This window comes from Ammodytes marinus (genome assembly GCF_949987685.1).
Source record: "Ammodytes marinus genome assembly, chromosome: 6".
NCBI lineage: Eukaryota > Metazoa > Chordata > Actinopteri > Uranoscopiformes > Ammodytidae > Ammodytes > Ammodytes marinus.
In genome coordinates, this window is record NC_137235.1 from 20,755,766 (window position 1) to 20,779,083 (window position 23,318).

The 23,318-nt window shown below is 41.1% G+C and overlaps 1 protein-coding gene across 1 annotated transcript; it reads right to left on the minus strand.

Annotated features, from left to right (window-relative positions):
• Positions 1-2,790: 2,790 nt before the first annotated feature.
• cplx2a (complexin 2a) lies at positions 2,791-20,792 on the minus strand (the record flags this gene model as incomplete). The annotated part of the gene is made up of 3 exons (XM_080028832.1): positions 2,791-4,369; positions 8,183-8,361; positions 20,786-20,792. 3 exons carry the CDS (start codon positions 20,790-20,792, stop codon positions 4,178-4,180), a joined length of 378 nt encoding a protein of 125 aa, XP_079884958.1. The 3' UTR covers positions 2,791-4,177.
• Positions 20,793-23,318: the final 2,526 nt, after the last annotated feature.

A 23,318-nucleotide genomic window follows, 5' to 3' on the forward strand; every position in this document is an offset into this window, starting at 1 on the left:
CAGTACTCAGTCTTATAATAGGTCCATGGTACTCTCCCATATAAAGACAACAGTGACACTCTGTGGAAAAATGGAAAAAATACACCAAGTCAGTTCTGTAGGACTGTCCGCCTTTCCTTATAGCGCCCTCTTCAGGCTACACTTCTGCCAACTTTGGATTTAACTACTTTGCAGTGATCTCAACTTACATTTATTACCATTGGCAGTTACTTCTGGATCTGAACATGGGCCACATATGGCCCAGGACATAGCCTTATCTCAGCCCCCTATATGATCAGAGCTGGCCCAGATCCGGACCTGTGTTGGACCAGTGCAGTTCCAGCTGTTGTGTTGGGCCTGCACGTTTCAAAAGAGTTGGGACAAGGGCATGTTTACCGCTGTGTTACGTCACTCTTTCTTTTAAAAACACTGAGTAAGCGTTTGGGAACTGATGGCATTAATTGTTGACATTTTGAAAGCAAAATTATTACCCTTGTTTGCTTAAAATACAATTTCAGATGCTCTTTTCAACTTTGTGGTAACAATCTGGGATGGTCCTTTTACTCTTGAGACGAGAGGACACAACGTCCTTGATTTACAAAAACAATTTGAAATGTAGACTCGTCAGACCACAGCACACTGTTCCACTTTGCATCCGTCCATTTCAGATGAGCTTAGACCCAGAGAAGTTTGCAGCATTTGTGGATTTTGTTGATACATGGCTTTCACATTGCATGGTAGTCTTATCTTTCTTTTATTTGTGGATGTAGTGATGAACTGTGTTTACCAAGAATGGTTTTCTGAAGTGTTCCATGGCCCATGTAGCAATATCCCTTATAAAATCATGTCATTTTTAATGCAGTGCCTCCTGAGGTCATGGACATAACATTTTAATTTTGGACCTTGCCTCTTACGTGCAGAGATTTCTCCGGATTCTCTGAATATTTTAATTATATTATGGATTGTAGATGGTGAAATCCTTAAAGTCTTTGCATGAATGTTGTTTTCAAACTGTATGACTGTTTTCCTCTGCAGTTCTTCCCAAAGTGGTGAGCCTCACCCCGTTATTGCTTGTGAAGACTGAACATCTACGGGATGCCCCTGTATATCCATTCATGATAATATCGCCTGTTACTTAACATGTTTATGTGAGTAATGTTCCAAACATTTTTTATTTTTTTACATAGGGGAGAGTTGGGGAAATAGTGCCACCCCTTGTTTTAGAAAACCATAAAATAAATCGGCAATGTGACCACATATCTAAGAAGAGCCATCCATTTGACTCATCCCGTAAAGAAGTGAGACACATGGAATAAGATATAAGCACATTTAAGCTCAAAGCTGTTTTTTGCCTTTCAAAGTAAAATTTCCATGATCACGGTTTTTGAATTATTGTGTCTGAACAATAATATACACGTTTATAAACATTTGACGCATGTTTTAGTGCTTTAGTATGCTACACTTTGAGTCTATACAGTTAGCATGATGTCAAACCTAAACTACTGCATCATGCTAATTATCCAAAATTCAAAAAGGTTGGGGTGATTTGTGCCAAAGGGCCTGGGGTGAGTTATAAGTAAGTAAGTAAAATGTATTTATAAAAGCACAATTATAACTGGGTGTACTGTCCAAAGTGAAAAAAAAAAAGAAAAAAAAAAAGTAAAATAAAATAACAATAACAATAACGCCCAGACATCCACATACAAACACAGATAGTAGTGCAGAGGTAAGATAGTTAATGGGGAGGAAAAGCCAGGGTGTACAGATGGGTTTTGAGCCTTGATTTAAAGGCAGAAATGGAGGGGTAATGTCAGATGGCAGTTGGTTCCACAAGCACGGAGTGTATATGCTGGTCACCAAAAAGTGATTGTCTACAGTAGCTCAGAAGAGACTGACATCTCCATTCCACTTAACGACACGACTGATGAGAGTTCAGATGGCCAGAAAGATGATGATTTGTAAAATATTTACTTTAAATAAACCTTAAATAAGTAATTGTCGAATGGATTTGTCTTGCATTACAGTTTATGAGATATATATCAATGGCACATTGATATATATTCTCTCCAAAGGCACAACTTACACCACACCGGGGGCAAGTTGTGCCACAAGACAACTTTTTTTCCAAAAGCTATATTTGTTAAACAGTTTATTTCAGATCCAAAGTTATTGTTGCCGGGGATACACCACATCCTGAAATATACATACATATTTTAGTTGGAGACATTACTGTCAAGGCCTCACTTTTAAGTCACTTTGAGTAAAAAGTTGCACAGCTCCCCCCACCCTCCCCTACTACAGCTTTCCTAATCTTTTAATGCCCCTGTCCCAACTTTTTTTGAAATGTGCTGCTGGCATCAAATTCCGAATAAGCTTACGAAAAACAATGAAATAGATAGATAGGGTAAAACATAAAATATATTGCATTTGTATTATTTTCAACTTGATTGTATATGCGAAAAAGGATGTTTTCAACCCCAACTTTTTCTGAATTGGGGTTGAACTTTAAAATGGGCCTTTTCCACAGCAGATCCAATCCAATATGTGCATCACAGAGAACAAAAGATGACACGTTTTTAATGTCTGTGAACAAGGTTTAAAGTTTTTATTGAATCTCAGGCAGAAACATACATGATAATCCTTTATTGCTCATGGCATTCCACTTTGGCCGTCAGCGGCTCATTCTCACATCAATACCAACAATAAGTAGAACTGGACCAAGCGCCACTTCCATCTTTTTAAAACACCGTGTAGCTAAGTCAGTAGCCAGACTGCAGTATTTGCTTCACTGTGTGTGTGTGTGTGTGTGTGTGTGTGTGTGTGTGTGTGTGTGTGTGTGTGTGTGTGTGTGTGTGTGTGTGTGTGTGTGTGTGTGTGTGTGTGTGTGTGTTTTGAGGGAGTGTGAATTATTTTCATTAAATCTTCACATTATGCAAACATTTCGAGATAATCCTGCTTATTATAGCTCAGAAATCACGGATACATATGTCTTATTTATTCATACAGAGTCATTCAGTAGCGGTAGATCCTGATAGTTATAGTATATATATGGTAAGTTCTGGATTTATGGCTGAAAGCATAAGGTTTTTTACTGTTGTATGAGCGGCTACACGGTCATTCTCCATCTAAACAATGAGACAACAAACAAAAGAAAGCCCTGCAAACCTGTAAATCAAATTACCTGAATGCATACATATCCTTTTTCTTTTTTTTAATAACGATTATTATTAACGGTTACATCGACATGGTAGTGAAAACACACTCAAACTTAGGAGTTATTGCCTTAATATTTTTGCATGATAAAGAAGAGGATAAAGGGGGAAGGGGGGGGGGGGGGTGAGTTTGTACATATTCACACAACAAATTGTCCAGACAAATGGCATGCAAGACATGAGAAGGAGACGCACTGAACAGGGGAATAGAAACATTTTTAAACGCTACACTACATGAAAGTTATTACACTTCGATGTTGGGAATCCGGGAGTGACATAAGGTCTGACAGAGAAACTGTAACACTGTGTGCAAAACGTTTGACATAAATCTGAGACATGGTCGAACACAAAAATGTAGGCTAGCTTTTGGAGCACACAACAGTAGTCTTTAAGTTTCCTTTTTAAAATATGGCTTATCAAGTTATCACATATTTTTTTCTTTTTCTTTTTTAAGAGACAGACACACAGTTAGTATAATAATTTCATATATTATTTTATGATTGTTTGCCCACCTTGAGGCTTGTAATGTAGGCTATTCATTTTTTTATGTACAAATTGCGTGATCAGGGATTTTATTTTCAGTGCTGCAAGAGAGCTCAGCAGCTATCGCAGAGTAGGGAAAAGGAGTTTAAAACTGCTCTGATTAGAAGGATAAACTATCTAACATTGTGTTTGTAGCCCCTCTGCTTGCTGTTAGCTTCATTAGTGTAAAATAGCTAACGTTGACAACAGTCAAGCTAACGTTCACTCTGCCGTTTGGTCAGCCTAGCTTAGTCTAACGGCTCCAATTCACACTGCTGGCTCACATCTAAGAAATTTCTATATGTCCAAACTCCAAAAGACCCCACTGTATTAGTTTTATTTTCTGTTCTTAAAGAGCTTATATCCGTCACATAATTGCAAAAAAAAACCCAGATTTGAGCCAACCTTGTGAATGTATTCTATGAACTAAGCTGGATAACGTTAGCACTGGCTAGCAAGCTAGCCTACTTCTTCAGCATGTCTTGCAGAGGGCCTGGCAGGTATTTCATCACTGTGTCCATGATGCTTTCCTCTTCCTCCTCATCACCACAGCCGGCCGGCACAAGCTTCTTGGGTCGGGTCAAGCTGCCCTCTGCAGTCTCCTCAGCAGCAGCTGCTGCCTCGGCCTCAGCTTCCTCACGCTTTTTCAAGCCATACTGTTGGCCAAACACAGGAAAGCAATTATTGTAAAGTAAGAAGAGTGAAGTATTTTTTATTGTCCCTCTTGGAAACCTAAATTGAAGTTAAATTATAGGCCTATATATATTGTGATTTGATGCCTGTTATTATCTTTAAACTGCTCACTCAGTGGGTCGGAGTTGTAGCCTGTATACCACTTTCTTTTTGAGAAATGTCCATTCTGAAGGTCGCCTGTCAGGTGGACAACACCAATGCCGTCTAGTGGATGTGTAAACAGATGCTAATAGATAGCTTTTCAACTTTTCAGGTAATAATGTGTGCTAGGTGTGTGTTTTAAACGTTATAACATTAGTGAGCAAGCACCAGCACGTTAGACCTTCGGTGGACCGGCTGACTGTCAGGCAGAATGGCATGAAAATAATATCAATGTTCATGGCAAAGTCTATGGCTAAAACTGGGATAAATGGGATTATTAATGACTTCCAAATGTCCTCAACATGTTACGGACATATTTTTGGGATGGTTCCTTCCAAGGGTCTAGTTGGACACATATTGCAGCTTTTAGAACTGAGTTGCCTTCTGAAAACTTGATATCAACTAGTAGCATCACAAGCGGATGTTATAAAGATTGGTGTGTGTGTGTGTGAGAGTGTGTGCTTCCACTAATGAAGGGTTAATGTGGTTTTTGGAAAGCTTTCCTGTTGTAATTAGGACTCAGATGGTGACATGAATGCACCATAATGCGCTTAAACTGCTACTCATCCCCTATTGAACGCTGAATTTTAGCCATTCCATGGAGCCTTTCAATGTATCATCCTTAAGTACTTAAAGTTTAAGTAGCTGCTAACCTTTTCTCTCTATGTATGTCCTGTGTGTGTCTTTCAGAAAAGCAATATAATGTAATAGTCAAAAAAACAGTATATGCTTAGGTGCTGTTTTCCAGGCTCTACAATATGATATAAATAAATATATGGTATCGGTATTTACAGAATATGTTTGACTAAGACAGGCAACACAAATCACACCCTTTTTTTTGGATACTATGGCTATATAATGTATGGAATATAAGACTGTGTGCTTTTCTAGAATAGTATATCTTGAGTTTCGGATTACATGGGGGAATTAGGGAATGCTTGAATGCTCTCGATGCCAAGGTATTGGAGAAATGTTATCCCAATTAGTCTGGTGGCATTTATGATGTCAACATCCTGACCTATACCCTCAAACATGCGCACAGACAGTGCAGCTATAATGTGGACGTTTGGGCACAGAATCTTGCACAAATGGATGAAAGGATGACGCAAAAAAAAAAAACTCTCTGTAACAAGCACTTTGGGAGTTGTTCGTCACTCTTTCCTTCTCCTCTGGGGAGAACTTAGGGAAGGATAGAGGAGGTGAGGAGCCAGGGGAGGAGTGCTGCTTTTCATCCTGCTGATTCACTGTGTATTCCCCTCAGACCCGCCCCACCCACAGACTGCCTGTCTTTCACACTGCCTACCGCCAACCCGGTATCACGCCGAGGCGTCTAATAGACACGCATGGACCGGCGTCTAACTCACACGCCTTGCCTGACCAGGGCGTGTGAGTTACATGCGCACCTCCCGCCGTCTAAATGAATGGAGGAATAGTCTAAATGAACGGAGGAATAGCACCAACAGGGGCCGACATGTTCTCCCAGGAATAGCACGACATGTTCTCCCAGCATTTCAATACTATCTAGCTGCAGCCCCCTGGGTGGTTAGGGTTAGGGCAAGGGGACAGGGAGAGGTTAGAATATAGATAGAACATTGACGGAAAACCGCGGCGGCCATCTTGACAACGGGAGGTGCGCGACCGCGGCGGCCATCTTGACTACGGGAGGTGCGCGTGTAACTCACACGCCCTGGTCAGGCAAGGCGTGTGAGTTAGACGCCGGTCCATGCGTGTGTATCTCACGCCTCGGCGTGAGATCGGGTTGCTACCGCAGTGCAATGGCTATACACTGCAGCCCTATATTGCCATCATAGATGCCACACAACCTCACATTTGTGGAGAAGGAACATTTTAGGCAAGAAAAATAGAAAATACATACTGTATTATGCCGATGGTGTATCAGAATCTAAAGGTCATTACTTTATCTTGCGTTTTATTTAATTATCTAAGTGCGTGAACGAGACACAAAAAAAAAGTATAAACCTGGGCAACTGCTTCAGGATTCATAAACGTCACATTATACATTAAACCTTCTGTTGTTATAGCTGAGCTTTAAGCTGGGAACACACCGCATTGGCCGCCTGCGGCGGTTGGCCGCGTGAATGCAGGAGGTTCGCCGCTTGGTCATATTGGGCCATGTTCACCGCAGTCGCCGCCGCGGCCAACCGCAGCCTCATCGTAGGCAGCGGTTGGCCGCGTGACAGCAGGAGGCTCGCCGCTTGATCATATTGGGCCATATATTCCTGACGCCGACGCCGAGATCAGACCCGTCACACTTACGGTGCAACAACAACAATAACATGGTCCAGCTGTGCCAAAAAATACAGATGTAGGTTCACTGTGTAACCAGCGGCAGTCTTGTCACAAATATCATTAAAACAGCCTGAACACGCACCCCGATCTCAAATACACACACATTAACAGCAATTCAGCAACATACTAAACACATTAACAACAGCAGTGTGTGCTCAGCGGCTAAAATAAAGGCAAACATCAGCCTACCTGAAAGTGAAAGTGTGCCAGCTGACGGAGGACAACACCGGTTCTTCGCTGCACTATATTGGAATTCCACACGGACACCGCCGTCAAGTTTGGGTATATTATCCTCAGGAACAGCACACAGCTTGGTGAGTTTCACTATGCTAACCGGCGCTACCTTGGCTAAAGTACAACCAACAGCTAAACAGATGCAAAATAGCCTACACATATTTGCAGAATGTATTGGAAGCCCGATGTCCTCACTCCACACGCCCACCTCGTCTTGCAGACCACCGCCACCGGGCAATCTCAACGCTGATTGGCTGTGGAGGCGCGGTGCCCGGCGGCGCTGCAGAAAAAGATGAAAAATTTCATCTTTTTCTGCGGCGCCGTGCTCGCCGCACAAGCCTTCGATTCACGCTCCTTCGATGACACAATTTCTATGCGCCGCTAATGGCCGCGCTCCCGATTCACGCGCCTCTCATGAGGCGCGGCCACGCGCCGCGCAAGCCCCCGCCGCCGGCCGCTGGACGCCGATTATTGGGTGGACGCGCGGCCACGCGCTAGTACATTGACTTTGTATGTAATCTCGCCGCGCGGCCAGTGCGGTGTGTTCCCAGCTTAAGGCACTGGAATGGTTTAGTGAAAATTAAATGCAGTTTGTATTAGCTCGCAATAGACCCAACCATTTCTGTCTTAACATTCAAATGAGCTCTTATTAATCATCATCATTGCTCTTCTTTGTCTGCATCTACGTCTTCCCACATGAAAGCAAACAGAAATAGAATGATAGCAGACCCATTTACAACACCGATCTATTATTAAAAAAAAGAGTGTTGCTGTCATTCAGCCAGGATGTTTAGTCGTTGGAAGCCACGCAAAACATCAAAAGACAGGACGGCATCCAAAATCATCAAACCCACACACAAGGATGAGACACTATTTTTTTACTTTGATGTTTGCCCTGCTTGTCTGTCTTCTTTCTCTCTGTTAGATGTAACATATGTTAGCATTCAGTGTTAGAGAATGAATGTTAAATGTAGTTATTCTTTATTGTGGGCTGTTTTGCTAATGACTATTCCTTGTGTTGGATTTATGGCGGAGCACAGTCAGTATAGAATGTTAGACAGCATAACATTGTGTGTTATTGTTGGATGTACCTTGTCCCTGATGCCTTGCCTCATGTTTTCCCTCTCAGCCTCCATCTTGGCATATTTGCCCTTCCTCTCCTCCTCCTGCTGCCTCAGCGCTTCCTGTTTCTCCTCCTCTTTCGCTGCTGCGTCGGGGTCCTCCTCCTTCTCCTCCCCACCCATCATCTTGCCCACATCAGGGGGACCTCCTGAGAATGGAGAGGGAGAAAAAGACAGACAATTAGGCACAGTGGGGAGAGACAAAGTAAAGTAATGCTGAAATACAGACAGGTATTCTAGCGTGTTGAGGCATATACTTCTGGGTCGCACCGCATGCTTTCTACATACACATTATTTTTTAGACCTAATTTGTCCACCTTGGTGAAATTCTCTGTTTTGAGCATTTGAATTAGAAAGTATTTCCTCTTGTTTTTATAATGTTCCCCTACTTGACATATATTGACTTTGTTCTGTTTGTTAAGACTCACTGTGAATTTAAACCCTATACTTATTGATTCTTTTTAAGATTTTGTTTAACCTTTTTTGGATAGTATTAAGCACAGAGTTGAAATGGGGAGAGAGAGGACGAAGACATGCAGTAAACGGCACAGGCCAGAGTCGATATGTCTCCACTGCGACATGGGACTTTTTGACTAGCAACTAGTTATTTAAATATACATTTTTATGAATTCCTTAAAGACCAACTTCACCGGTGGTAATATGAAGGTGTATTGAACTCTGAGATCCTATGTACATGTGCAAAAACAAATTCAAATAGGTTCATCCTAGCCGGAGAAAAGGCAGAAAGAGTGTTTTATGGTCTATAGAACATGTAGGGTTGGGATTAAGAGGACAGCTGGGCCAAGGGAAGACTGAGGGAAGAAAAACTTAATTAATTATATTATAATAGTGATTTTATAATGATAGAACGCTGGTTCCGTATGGGTGAAGTATTCCTTTAACCTTGAAAATTGTATCGCTCTAGGCTTACATAAGGGTCTAAATACCCTCTCTACAAAGCTGGGATATCATTCTCAATGAAAAATTAAATACATTGATTAATTTCAATTTATTTTGTCCTTAAAATAATCTCTTCTAGGAACACTGACTCAACAATATGTCTTAAAAAAACACCATGTGTAATTTGTGTGTTATTGTAGAATGTGTGTAAAACAATCAGATTTCGAAAAAGGATTCTGAAGCCTATATCCTGAGTGTCCTCAATGGAACCTACAGCCCTCATGGTTTCCTAACTGGATTTGGAGCCACTGTCAACTCCAGTGCTATAGGTGGCCCTTTAGAGAGCGTACACATATGAATATGTGCTTTGTCTATTACGCAATGAGTGCACGGGCCCTGGAAAATATGGCTTATGCAAGACCGTTCCTGCAGGAGTAACACATCTCGTAAAATAAGGCCACGTGATACCGAGGCGGAAAAATGCTGAATGTTGCAAACTAGAATGAGACGAACAAGAGAAACCTGTCAAAAAGCATCAAAACAGATGAGGAGGAAAAAGCCTGGGGTCTGAAACACTCGGGAAAAAACAGGAGAAGATAAGTAGTGAGGAGGAGGTTAGCACGGAGAAAGGAAAGGAGGACGCGGGAGTAAGGGAGTCGGTATAGGGCTGAATAGTGTGACGGAACAAGACATATTTAGGGAAACAAATAGAGCAAGAGTAGAGGAAACCAAACTGTCAGAAACTATTGAGTCCAATTAGCTGAGCTGTTCCAGTGAGTGGGATTACCCAGCAGTTTTCTGCCGGACCGGAAAGAGATGGAGAGAGAGCGAGGGAGGGAAAGAGTGGGAGGGAGAGAGAGGGAGGTAGAGAGCGTGACAGCTGGAAAGATGGAGGAAGGGAAAAATGGAGAGAGTGACAAGAAGAAAGTGTCAATTTGAAAATAGGAGAAGAAATTAGGGTTTAAAGGGAAAGGATGAAAGCGGGAGTGAAGATTGGATGGGGGGAGGAAGGGAAGGCGGAGAGGCCGTCAAGGGGCAGAGAGGAGAGAAAGAAAACAAAACAGGATAAGAGAGAAAGAGTTATCCTTCAGCATGCAGCTACCCCCGGTATTTTTAGTATTTTGACTCATCAACGGGGGGGGGGGGGGGGGAATGCGTTGAGATGAAAAGGCAGGAGAGAGAGGAGAGTGTAGGATGAAGGGGGAGGGGGAATGAGCGCATAGCAGCGAAGGAGAGAGAAGAAAAAAAATAGACTTTGAAAAGAGGATGGGATTTGTACCATTACAAGTTCTTAATTTTGGAGCTCTTTTTTTGGCATATACACTGGTGGCTACGCAACACTGTATGAAACACTTTGATTTACAAATCACACACTTACGGTCTTAATCTAGTGTTTGGAGCTGCATTTAGTTTAGAGTCGACTCTATGGGACAGCTGCAGGAAGAGCACATCACATCTGTTTCGTCTAAATTAGGGTCTGTTCTCCTCACATAATGAACACATCATTCACACTGAATTGTCGAGCTGAATTCTGAATCACTACTCACGGATGACTGAAAGTACTACAATGTATTACATCCTATTTAAGGCGAGACACTAGGCATAAATATGGTCTTTTCAAGCACTGGTCAATTTTGCTTCCAAAACACGTCTTTCAGTATAGATAAACGATCCAAAATGTACATTTAGGTGTTTATTTTACTAAACCGTGTCTGTGTCTGTGTATTTCTGCATCACCTGCATGACCATTCTAATTTCTTAATACTCTAAAGCGCTTGTATATTCTGATTTATAATACATTTTCTTCTTCAAAACATGCGGAAATGCATTTTTAGATGTACATATATTTTTGGATTTACAAAATGAAAAAAGGCTATATCCAAATCTGTTCTGTACCACTAATATGTACATATGTGGTAACTACATTTTGGCATTATCCAAGATCTAGATTTTAGTTTTTTTTTAAAGAGATGCAATTAATAATCTAATTAGTTAGATATTGCCAAATTCGCATATTTATTCAAACATTTCTGAAGAAATTTTAATATTAAAAAAATTATTTTACACTTAGTTATTAACTGGCAAAGTTTCATGATGATATCTAAAAGTAAATAAATGTACTCTTTTTACCTGCAGTGTCTCACCTTGAAAGGTCATTGAAAGACCACTATGCTACAGACACAACCATTAAGTGACCACTCTGTTTCACGTTAGTGACTCCTGAGCATGGTCAGTGAAAATAATTTGATTCTGCAAACTTTGAAATTTCCTGCCCTTATTTATTTTTTCAACGTCCAATCAAAATCACATTTCATCTTTCTTTCCCTTTTGCCTGATCTTTGGCTACACAGGAAATGTTCACTCTTTACCCACATGCCTGTTTCTCTGCTCAGCTGTCACACAGCCAAATAATCTCGACAGTAAGACAGCCAAAATGGCTGAAGAAACAAAGAAGATGGCCACCAACAAAGCCCTTAAAATGTGCTGGCCACTTTGTTTGATGGACTGGTGCTCTCTGGAAATTGCAGAACACACTTTAACAATGAGGGCTCAGCACCAAAGATGAAGGCAGTCACATTAATGAACCAATTTCACAAATAAAGAGACATGGACCAATTAGATAAATGAATTCAGAGAAGAAAAAAAAATCCAAATATCTATTGCTGTATCAGCATTTGACGAACAGCACAGGGAGGCTGACGTAGCAATATATGCACCACCATGATGCACTGTATTGACTCACTTACAGGTGTGTTTACATGTGATAGAGTAAAGGTAGTGAGGGAGAGAGGGGTGGATGGAACGAAAGTGTACATACGGTGACTGTCACTATAAACATGCAGATATTAATAATTGCTTAGTTCCATGTTAGGCTGTCACGCAAGAGTTCCTGCATGGTTGAGCAATTGCTTTTTCTGTGTGTTTGAATGTGTGGATGCACATTGTGTGTGTGTCGTGACTTTGCATTAATGCTCACATTTACATGCAAACAGGATTTGAGATGCGGCTCATATCCCAGTTACAGTATTACTCCTGGCTGTTTCTTGCCAACTTTAATCACCTCTCGCCCTGCACCATACATAGTGTATAGAGTAGATTTTATCTTAATTGAGTTGCTAGGAAACAGCTCACATCCAAGTTTATTACCTGTCAACTGCTGATATGAGCAAATACTGCAACTGGAATTAAAATTGGACCAATAGGGAAACAGTGTTTGCTGGTGGGAAAGTGTGCACTATACACCGATACACACATTTCCCATAAAATATGATTTGGTCAACAAAACTCTAACCCAAGTTTAATTAAATTAAATGTATCTATGGTTTGAAAGTTTTTTGGAGAAAAAATTACAAAAAGATAAGATTATGAAAAAATCAAAAGCCAGACCTGTTTAAAAAAAGGGCTACAAAGAAAGCCTAGGATTAACAAGACCTTCCGCCATTCTTCACCATAAACAATTGCATATTCCAATAACGACAAAACGTTCAAACTACTTTAAACCTTATGCACACGTGCATCACTATCTTGGTATCATCAGAATATTCCAGGTGTTTCCAGATTTCTCAGAGCCAGAATAAGGGCTTATCTGACACACCGCAAATAGGATTCAGGATTGGTTTAGGATCGGAATATCTTCATCAGTCTATGAAAACGCTGCCATTGAGTCCTGTGGGTTGAGCAGTGACTCATTGGCAGATAAGCCGTGTTTTCAAAAGATTCTTTCTGTTCAAGCTGGGCTGTGAAAAAAACTAAATAAACTGGGTCCGGTTTCCCAAAATCGTATTAGCACATTCAGATCATTTACACGTGCAATTTACAAAAGAGGATCCTGGGAGACAAAGCCTGAGTTATATTGAGCTACAGTACATGTGATCCCCGCTCCTGCTATGGGAGAGATACAGCAAAGTCCTTTCAAGGCAGCATTATTCTATTAAGCCCTCGAGCGTCACACAAACTGCGTGTGTAGATCTTTGATAAGAGTCCCTACATTGTATTCATATGGGCTACTGCATGGAGGTTGAAGTGGTTGTCAGAATGGCACTCAATATAGGAGATGGTAGGGGGTCAGGATGGAAAGCTGACAGGTTGGCCTCCTTTAATCATTTTCGTACAATTCACGCTATGATATATGAGTCAGCGTCAGCAGCAAAGAGGAAGAGTCCCTTTGCATCATGTCAAATCCAGAGCCAGTGATCCAGTCAGGGAATTTGTTTGGAATTTGACTATTTAAACAAGTTGACTCAGTGCTCTGTATCACTGGTTACACCACACATGAATAAACCACTGAAGGGACAAACTCTCACACACGAAAATAAATTCAGTTGGTCCCTGGTTTAGTGGTTTTCTGGTGGAACAATTTCCTTTCCGACTTTGCTGGCAGAGGTACAATAATACTCTCCAAACTGGCTCTGTTCTCGATACTTGGACACTTTGCCTCGCTGCTTGGATGAAAGGTGTCATCTCTCTAATCCGTCTTTGCAAAAATCTGCATTAAATCCAGAGTCTTTAGGGAAAGAAGGGAAGAAGACTCACCTCACTCTAACCTAACTTTCCCGGTGCTTGAACCTTTGACAGCATCAGATATACACAGTGCTTATCTATTTCTCCTCCCACTCCAGGATCTCAGGCAAATCCCTCTCCGAATTCAAAGTGCGGTGGGAAAAGCAGAGGACTATAAAGATCTTAGTATGGCCTTCAGGATGATGAAAATGTGTCTCAATACAGCTTATTTAACAGCACAGAAGAAAACCATTTGGTGGAGGAAAAATCAGTGGAGAAGGAGGAGGGAGATCCCTCAGAGTTGTTCCGCTGTATAATTTGTGCCGGTTATGCTTCAAGTTCGCCTAAATTCCCCCGAGGTGAAGCAGCTTTGCACAAGGTTTCAAGCAGGTGTCACAGCTTCGTTTAGCACTGGGACATTAGTTTAAAAAAAAAAATTGCCCTCTTGACCCTGAAGTCAGTATAGGTTTTTTTTCACTTATATATGGTTGTAACGTTGACTCTAATTGGCTTTTCTCATGTCTTCTAAAATAGATAATATGGATTTTGAAAATGTATTCAATATAGCCTACTTGATACTCAAAATTGTGACCTTTTATGTTTTTTAAACATTTGGGAAAACATAACCAGATTTGATACGGTACTTAAAAGGATTCAATAAGCAGATACAAAACTGGATTTTACGGTGGCCTTGAAGGTCAAAAACACAACAACATTTCACACAAAACACAATGACATCACACAAAACACAGCCATTTCTTTACAAAACATAACAACATTGTCCTAGGACCTAGTGCTTCTGTGAAATGTTGTTGTGTTTTGTGAGAGGTCAATGTGTTTTTGGCCTTCAGGGCCACCATAGAATTTAGACTGAATAAAATGATATCAAACTCCAACCCTAGAATGGTTGTTGTTTTGACTGCACTAAACATCCTAACATTATTACTATCTATTCATCTCTGCGCCATCGTGGATGTGGTGGAAAGTTTGGTCTTTGATTTGATGGCACTGAATTGGACGGCCATCTGCTCTGTGAAGAAAAAATGTGCAGACACGGTACACACAGTATTTGTCAGTACGCGACAGAGCCTGGTGCACAGGTTGACTCTGGCTCTCTAGTCGGCTTTATTTGCATGTTGTAGCCAATAAGACAGCGGTCAGTCCAGCAGCCGTCAACGCTTGTCATTGCTCTGCTGATGCTCTTTCTCAGTGACAGTTTTTGGTGTGAGTGGCATGTCTTCAGTTTATTTTCCAACTGAAGAGGGTGATAGTGATGACATATTTGGGTTCCACACAGGCAGTCAGGAGGAGCATTATAACCTAACCAGATCAGTTTGCAACGTGTGTCTTTCTTTGCAGTATTCAAACCCTATCTAGAACTTCTCCAATGCTAGAAAGTTGTTCATTTTAGTCATAGTAAGTAATTTAATCCAGTATTGGTCTTGCTTCAAAGGTTTACCCTGCCGAGATATTGCTCACTAGTGGATGGAGCGATGTTTTTATTCGTTGGTGCCGCTTTTTTGTATTACACATGATGGGCAGGTGAGTATGTGGGCGATTCAATACATACAATTCCACCAATCTACAGTCGGCGGTGGGAACTTGGCAATGTGCCAACAAAGGCAAGGAAGAAGAATACTGCAAAACTACTAAACGTGGTATTTAAATAAGTATATAATAAAAGTATCTCAACCAACCAGTGGCTAGATTTCCCTGAATGTAAATGTGTTTTGGGGGTACCTCTTGAACCAAGGAATGCAATGCTAATTCTATTCTGTAACATCGCCCTCAGGATACATTTTACAATTCAGCTCCATTACTGGTAAAGGTCTGTACTGCCTCTGGGACACTAGAGGTCCTTTACACTACATTCCTGTTTTTTTTTTTACCAAGCATGACAACTTTCTTATAGGTCATAGACATCTGGTTTCTTACATAAATATCATAAAATGTGTTCCCTCCCTCTCTCTCTCTCTCTCTCTCTCTCTCTCTCTCTCTCTCTCTCTCTCTCTCTCTCTCTCTCTCTGAGTGCATTATTTATAGGATCTGGACACACTGTCAAACACACCCGTTATGACTTTGTACTCTAGCAGGAGCTCAAGGTCAATTTGATGAATTTAATTAGATTTGCTGGAGTAATGCATGTGTGTGTGTGTGTGTGTGTGTGTGTGTGTGTGTGTGTGTGTGTGTGCCTTGTAACCTAGACAATCGTGCTCTGTAGACCTGATTCCGTCAGCCAATCATATTACAGTGTTACTCAATGTGATTATCTGTACTTTGAGGAGACGAGGTGAGGGAAGAACATCTCAAGGTGTCTCCTGTTTTCATCCCACCTCAGATCACACAGCCTCCTCTCACTTACCAGAAAAATATCATCCATTAGCGGGACTTGATGTACTAAAACTTGCTAACAAGCCTGCATGTCGCCATATGATCAAATGTATGTGAAGTTAAATCAGAGTATACTATTGATAAAAACTAATGTAAATCATAGTAGTAGAATGCAAAACAAAAAAATGTAGTATACCCTTTACAATGATGAGATATTCAGATGTATTAGAGGAGCATAACATCACGTCACCACTTTTTTAATACTATAAATTGTTTAATTTTAATGGAGATTTTTTTCAGCTGACGATTAATACACATTTGATGCACTACTGAGTACAGCAGCATTGTTTTTACCAATACATTTATAGTTTTGCGACAATAATGGAAGTCTATGGCAAAGAGGATATACAGTATTTATTACTCCAGTTCACTTGTCTTTTCAGTATTTTATCCTTTGCATGTTGCTGTAGTGACAGGCTTTCCAAAAACGTTTTGGACAAGCACATCATTTTAGCATTGTTTTGCACAACGATAAAAACGTGTCATGGGTTTGTATTGGGAAAGTTCCATTGTCAGTGTAGCCCCGAAAAGGATTTTGGAAATGAAACGTGTTTTGTTTTTCCTTTGAGACTGCCACAAAGCTTTAGTCAGGACAAGGCCCCTCACTATCTATGAGCTATTTTAGGTATCCACAGCACAGCACTAACAAGCCATTAAGGCTTTCATCCTGAAAGCACATACATTTTAGCACTTCTGGTTTCAGCCTAGTGAGAGAAAACAAGCCATTAATGCTATTCTTTTCTACACCTTAATTTTTTCCCCTTATTTTAATTGTGTAGCCCAAAAAGCAAATTTGTCTCAAAGGGCTTTTAAGAGTCTGAACAACAACCTATATCCTACTCCACAAAGACACCCATTTATAGGATAATAACTTTTACTGCTTTAAAATGATTGTACAAACTCGACGTCATTGTAAAAGAGGGTCACCCCTCAATTGATCTTTCGAGGTTAAATAAAGGAAAATGAAATGAATGTCTCATCCAGTGTTACTTCCATGAACCTAAATCACAAGACACTATAATCCTAATTCCCTTCCATTGTATCCCACATTGCTAAACGTGCCATCTTCCTGTTTGGTGCTCTTAATCAATCCGACTGATATCCTATAACGAAATGGACACAATGCTGCATAAATATAATCCTCTATGGAAAGAGTCAAGCATAGGCTGACATGTGTTGCCTGCGATTAAATTTACCGGTACATCTTGAAATTACACCACCACATATGAATGAGACCTAATAAAAAAGTTGAGTGTGCACTGACGTTTCTGCTGACATAGTCAAGGTTTGACTGCTACCTTGAGGCTTTCAGGGTTTGATTAAGCTCCATAGGAATGAATTGAACAGCAGCCTTTTCTGTCAAACTGACTTCAGCTTTTAGGAGCTGGGAAGTGCAGAGTCAGCGCTGAAGCACTCAGGAGCAGAAGTAATCAATGCACAATGAACCCACAGTGGTTTTTGACTTGAAGGTCAGCTGCAGAAGCTGAGTGACGACTTGTTTTATGGTTCCCAAATAACAACAGAGCTTGATTCATTTATCATAATCTTGATTGTAAAAAGAAGAGCAATGTAATCACCTTTAATTTTGGCTGTGGGTGTTTGAGAGCCTGCAGGCTACAGTGGGGACTCACACAATGTAATTAATCTCTGAATTAAGTAAATATTATTTGGTGGTCATGAGCGGTATTAGTTGCATCAGTAGTAACAAGTCTAGCTAATTTTTATGGGCTTTATAGGACTTACTATAAATGCCCTATTAATGAGATATGGCTTAGTATCCCTGTCGTTAAAAGTGTAAAATAGTTCATGATGATAGGAAGGGGCACCATTTGTTTTATGTAAACATCATAGATCAGGGGGGGGGGGACATTCACACAATGACATAAATTAAATTGCAGGGATAAAATCTGGAAAGAAATCGTCTCTCAGGTGACAAAATATCATTCTGGACAAACACACATTTTGAATTTGAATACTTAGCTGTGTTTTGAAAGGTTCCTTTAGCCAGTTTAATAGAATAAATTCAGAGGATTTGAATGCATTCAGAGAGAATGACTCCCACTTTGTGCCGACCTTGAGACGTTTATAATAGAGTTATTTTTGAAGGGTTCTAGGGATTGATTTTATTAAATGGATATTCCAAGAAAAAGCGTGAAGAGTTCTTAGCTTTACAAATGTTTGGCACATGACAAATTGGCCCAAATTGTCTGCAAACATGGACAGCACTAAAATAATGTGCAGATGCAGTTCTTGGTTGGTCAAAGTTTATTGTACATAATGACTTTTCAGGGAGCTTCCTTTTACTCCTGCACTCTACTGCAGGTTTAAACTGGGGGCAAAGTTACCAAAAGATGTTTTATACTAAATCCATTGTCCATTGACCTACAATAATAAACATAAACAATGGCTGTCTAAGACAAGCTCATATTATATCATATTATCTGTTCTGTTTGGTATGTGAGGATTAAAATATGCACAACTATCGTTCTATCTTCTACACTACTTACCCAAGCTCAGTACATTTAGACAAGCTTTCTTTTTTCTTTTTATATTCAATACTCTTTTAGGTGATCATGCACTCTAATCTACTGTTTATTATATAAATTGGTTGTCAATATTACAACTATCCAAGTATGCAGTGGACATTGCCCTCTGTAATTCATTTGTGTTTACTGTTCTCATTCTACCCAAAAAACGTAATTTATAAAAAGAAAATCTAAGTTTCACCATAAAATGTATATGTAATGTTTACCATGTTGACCATCTTTGTTACGTTTAGTTTAGTTCTAAGCATGCTGTAATTTTGCTCATCATGGCTACCAACCGACCAACATTACCATCTCTAATGCTATGCTGCTAGTTCGGCTAACAGAACCTCTTTTTGCAAGTCAGGGGCAGAAGGGAACATAGGCTCTGTTAATCTTCAGTTTTTCGCTTTCCAGTCATACCCTTTAGCTAAAAAGGAAATAAAAGAAGGATGGGCGTGTATCGATATTAGTTAAAATACTAAACTCATATTGATGTATTGACTGACAGGCATTGGCCCCAGATTGATTGCTTCGCTGATTGCTTTTTGTGTCATTATCTGATTTTGCCCCCCACCCCCCTCTCCCCACCTGGGAGCATCAAAGATCGAGTGAACTGTCAGCAGTTTCTGCAGACAGTTCTGTGGCAAGGGGTCACTGTGTCCCAGTGAGTAGACATTGGACCAGCACCAAAGACTGCTTGCACAGACAGCAGAATAATCACCCCAGCCTGATACACATAGATTCTGATGATTATACACCCATACCTGCACTTTCTCTTTCTAGCATCCTCTATCGCTCTCTCATCTTTCTTTCATGCACAAAAAAAATCTATACCCTGAAGTGGGGCCTCTGCAGCCTCTATTATTCAACTCGCCTGGAGATGCAGTGCACGCACACACACGCGCTGTCCTATGCAATATCTATAAAACATCTCTACAGCACAGGCAGAGTACACACACACACACACACACACACACACACACACACACACACACACTCACACACACACAAACAGGAAAACACCCACACACTGTCACATCCATTCGCAAAGTCCGCAGGCAGAGAGCAGCCCGACTTATGCGGAGTAAATCCAGCACCCAATGCAATGCAGTTGATTTAAGAATTCATAGCACAGACAGGAGGCACAGCAGCTATGCAGAACAAGGCAGTGCTGGCCCCCTCTGCATCCCAATGAGGAGCAGGGGCTTCAAGCTTCAACTCTACGTCCCAACTGTAACCTGCCTCTGTGTGTAGCCTCTGTATGACAACCACTCAGCATCATGGATGACTGACCAGCATGTGTGCACGCCTGCTGCATTATAACTAATGGTGCTACTTTCCTGCCTTTCCCCTATGAGCTATAGCTGACAAGGAGGATGAATTACAAGGCCATAGTGAAGAAGTAATGAGGGGGCCAATAATAGCTAAGATCATTTTTCTAACGGATAATACATGAAGGCTTTAGAGGACAGAAGTCTAATGGGAAAATAATGTCATAGTTCTTGTAAAAAAATAGCCCTTCTCTATCTCACTTGCCTAAATCGTGCCAGCAGTTGGCTTGAATAGTTGGCTATTTAAGTCGTGTGAAAACCTCAAAACTTCAATTTCTGGGGGATTTTCCTGTCATCATGAGCTTATGAGGATTAGCGGGAAAATTCAGCCTTTCCTTGTGCTTATAAAACTCCTTTACAAATTCCAGCGAGGAAACTCAAAAACGCATGAAGATCAAGCTTAGAATAGGGGCTGCTGCTGTCCTGGGAAGGTGACATTTTTAGCATACAGGGTTTTCACTCGAAAGGTACATTTTAAGTATTACTAGACCGACCCACCATTACTGCTGTACTGTCCTATTTCACCTGCAGTGGTGACTTTTAGGGAATCACTGACAAAAAGACACATTTTCTACCACAAAAGCAGAATGCACAAAGCCTGAACAGGTTTTCCAAAATCATTTTTAATTTTTTTATACAGGTCTCAGAGACCTGTTTATCTGGTATTATCATGCACTTGATGACATACCATAAATAAGTCATGGCCTGAGAGTTATTTTGAAAGGCGGATGCAGAGAGAGAGAGCGAGAGAGAGAAAGAAGGAGGGGATGCGTAGTTGAAGTCAGTAGTTTGGTGCAGAATGGATTATCTCCACCCGTATCCCTTTAACTACCAACACCAGTACTAGTAAAGTACTGCTGCTGAACAGCCTTTACACTGCAGTGCTGTTAAATCAAGCTCTATGGCCCGGCAGATATACTCACCTCCCATCGCAGCTTTCATTACAAAATTCATGATGAAGCAGTTGTGTGTTTTCTTCCCTCAGTGGTCACGTTATCAGGGACAGACCTGCAGCCAGGAGACAGACAACACAAAGCTTTGACTGCAGGAATAACACTGGTAAGACATGCAGTTTCACTCCAGTGCTTTTTAATATACAAGGAGAGTTTGATGGGACGGGGGGCGATGATGAGGAGGAGGCTCGATGCGCACAAGAAAACGACCTCTGGACGGAGATCCTTGTTTGGCAAAGGACACATGAAAGTGAAACCATACAGGAAAAAATTATAACTCAAAATAAAATTGTTCTTCACACGCAAAATATATTTTTTATTTGACTTTAATTGTACTCCCTGATTAATATAAATGTGCATCTCGAACAACCTTCAAATGAGATCCCCGGGGATCAAAAAGGTTGATGAATCTGGGTTAAGATGGCTTTTGCCCTCCGGTACAATATAACGGTGTCATGAGTTTTTGTCGAGGCACCTGCGCCCTCAATTTACAACCAACACTCCATCCTGTGTGGATTTATTGCTGACGCTGCTTGGAAAGTATCCTCATGGAAATAACTCCTCAAAATAAAATAAAAATAAGAATAAAAAACAAGGTCAAACAAAGACAGGGTCAGAGACGAGCAAGCATAGGCATGATTTGTGACAGTATACATGGACCTTGGAGAGCATCACTGCACATCGACCGCACAAGCATTAAATGCAGGGGGCTGCTTTTAAGAGGCTGCGCTTTCCTACAAGGTATTTCCTCCAAGAGAAAACTATGGTTCTCTTGCTTAAGTTTAAATTAGGGTGCACGGTGTTCTGTTCCCTTTGATATTGACTATAATAATCCTGTAATATTTGGCTTGGGATTTAAAGTACCTAATGCTTTTCTAAATCATCAATTTGAAATAGTAATAACATTTGAAAATTGAAAAGCTTCTTATAATATTGCTACTGGGACTTTGTGTTTAACGTACTCAAATATGAGTTTTACAGACTTTATTATTCTTATAATATATCCCCAAGAGGGCTACTACATGCCCACTTATGATTATTTATTTTTTACGACCTCTATGCTGCATTTCCCGGCATCCCTCTGCAATTGCAGTACAATTTTGCAGAAAAAAAAGAACAAATCCTGCTGGAGGCTTGCTGCACTCATTAGCCTATTCTATCGCATCACACAGTATATCGGCCCGGGGTCATTTCCATTCACCCAAAGTCAAATGTGCACCAGCTGGAGCGCCTTTCAACCATTTCCTGGTTCTCCATCATTTCCTCTCCATCACTGCAGCATCAGCATCAGCAGCAGTTTCCCATCGCGTGAACCTTTTACAGTGTCCCTTTTCAGATCGTGGTGCGGACGGTGCAGCATTGCAACACAACTACAGTATACTGAAGCCACACACTATACGTGCTCCCTATGAAATCACTGCACCCACAAGCCCAGGCTCACACACGGCTTTCAGAAGAAGAAGCCGTGCGCTTGTATGCAAGGCGGACTGCGTGGAGGCATCAGCATCAGCATCTTTTTTTACCAGGTGCACGAACCTATATATCCCCATCCGGTCCCGCACAGAAACGACACACACACAAACACACACTCACACAAACCTCCCCCTGTCTTTGGTTGTTCGGACGTAGGTTTACCTTGTTTCGATCGTCCTCCGAGTCTTCTTTATCCTTCCGAAAGAAAAAGGCTGGTCGCAGTGTTATAAGCCTAACCACCGTGCGTCTTCTACTGCGGCAAGGGAGAAAGAAGTTGTGCGTCTAGATTGTGCCTCTACGTGTGTGTGAGTATGTGTGTGTGAGTGTGTCACGGCGGTGCGGCTGGCTCTCAGTTTGCAGACATGCCTGGTTTGTGTCGAAGTCGGGCTGCAGCGGCGGAGGAAGACAGTGTATTCCTGCAGGACGAGATGAGAGCACGCAGAGGGAGAGAGGGGGAGGGAGGGAGCACATGAATGTTGTAGCCTACCACCACCCAAGCGAACGTTCCAGTTTCATTCGCACAATTTTTCAACAGAAAAGAAAAACAATAAAAAGTGATTAAAAGGTTCCAAGTGCGCCCTGATGACCTCATGCAACTACGGGAATCATCTTCTCTTTTTTATGAATAATGTTATTCATTATTTCTGGGTGCCTTTGAGGGTCAATCTTGATCTATTACTGAATCTTAAAAGATACATTTATCTTGAATGAAGAGGAAGGAATGGTTGCAGAAATAACTAAGGACCCTTCAGAAATAAAATATATTTGAGCAAACCCTGCCTAGAAAAAGAAAACACCAAAATGTGCATGCTACTGTAAATGACTAGGCATAAACAATGAGTTGATATGGAGGTCTAAAGCAGTCATATTGACACATTATCATCTTGTGAAGTTGTTACAAAGTACAGTATTTGCAGGCAGTTGCCTATTAACATATCCAGCAGGGACGGAGCAACATTAGCATGAAGTTGGAGTCCCTTTTCTGACCACGTGACAAGCACAAGCCCCCACAACTTTGCTTCTCACACTG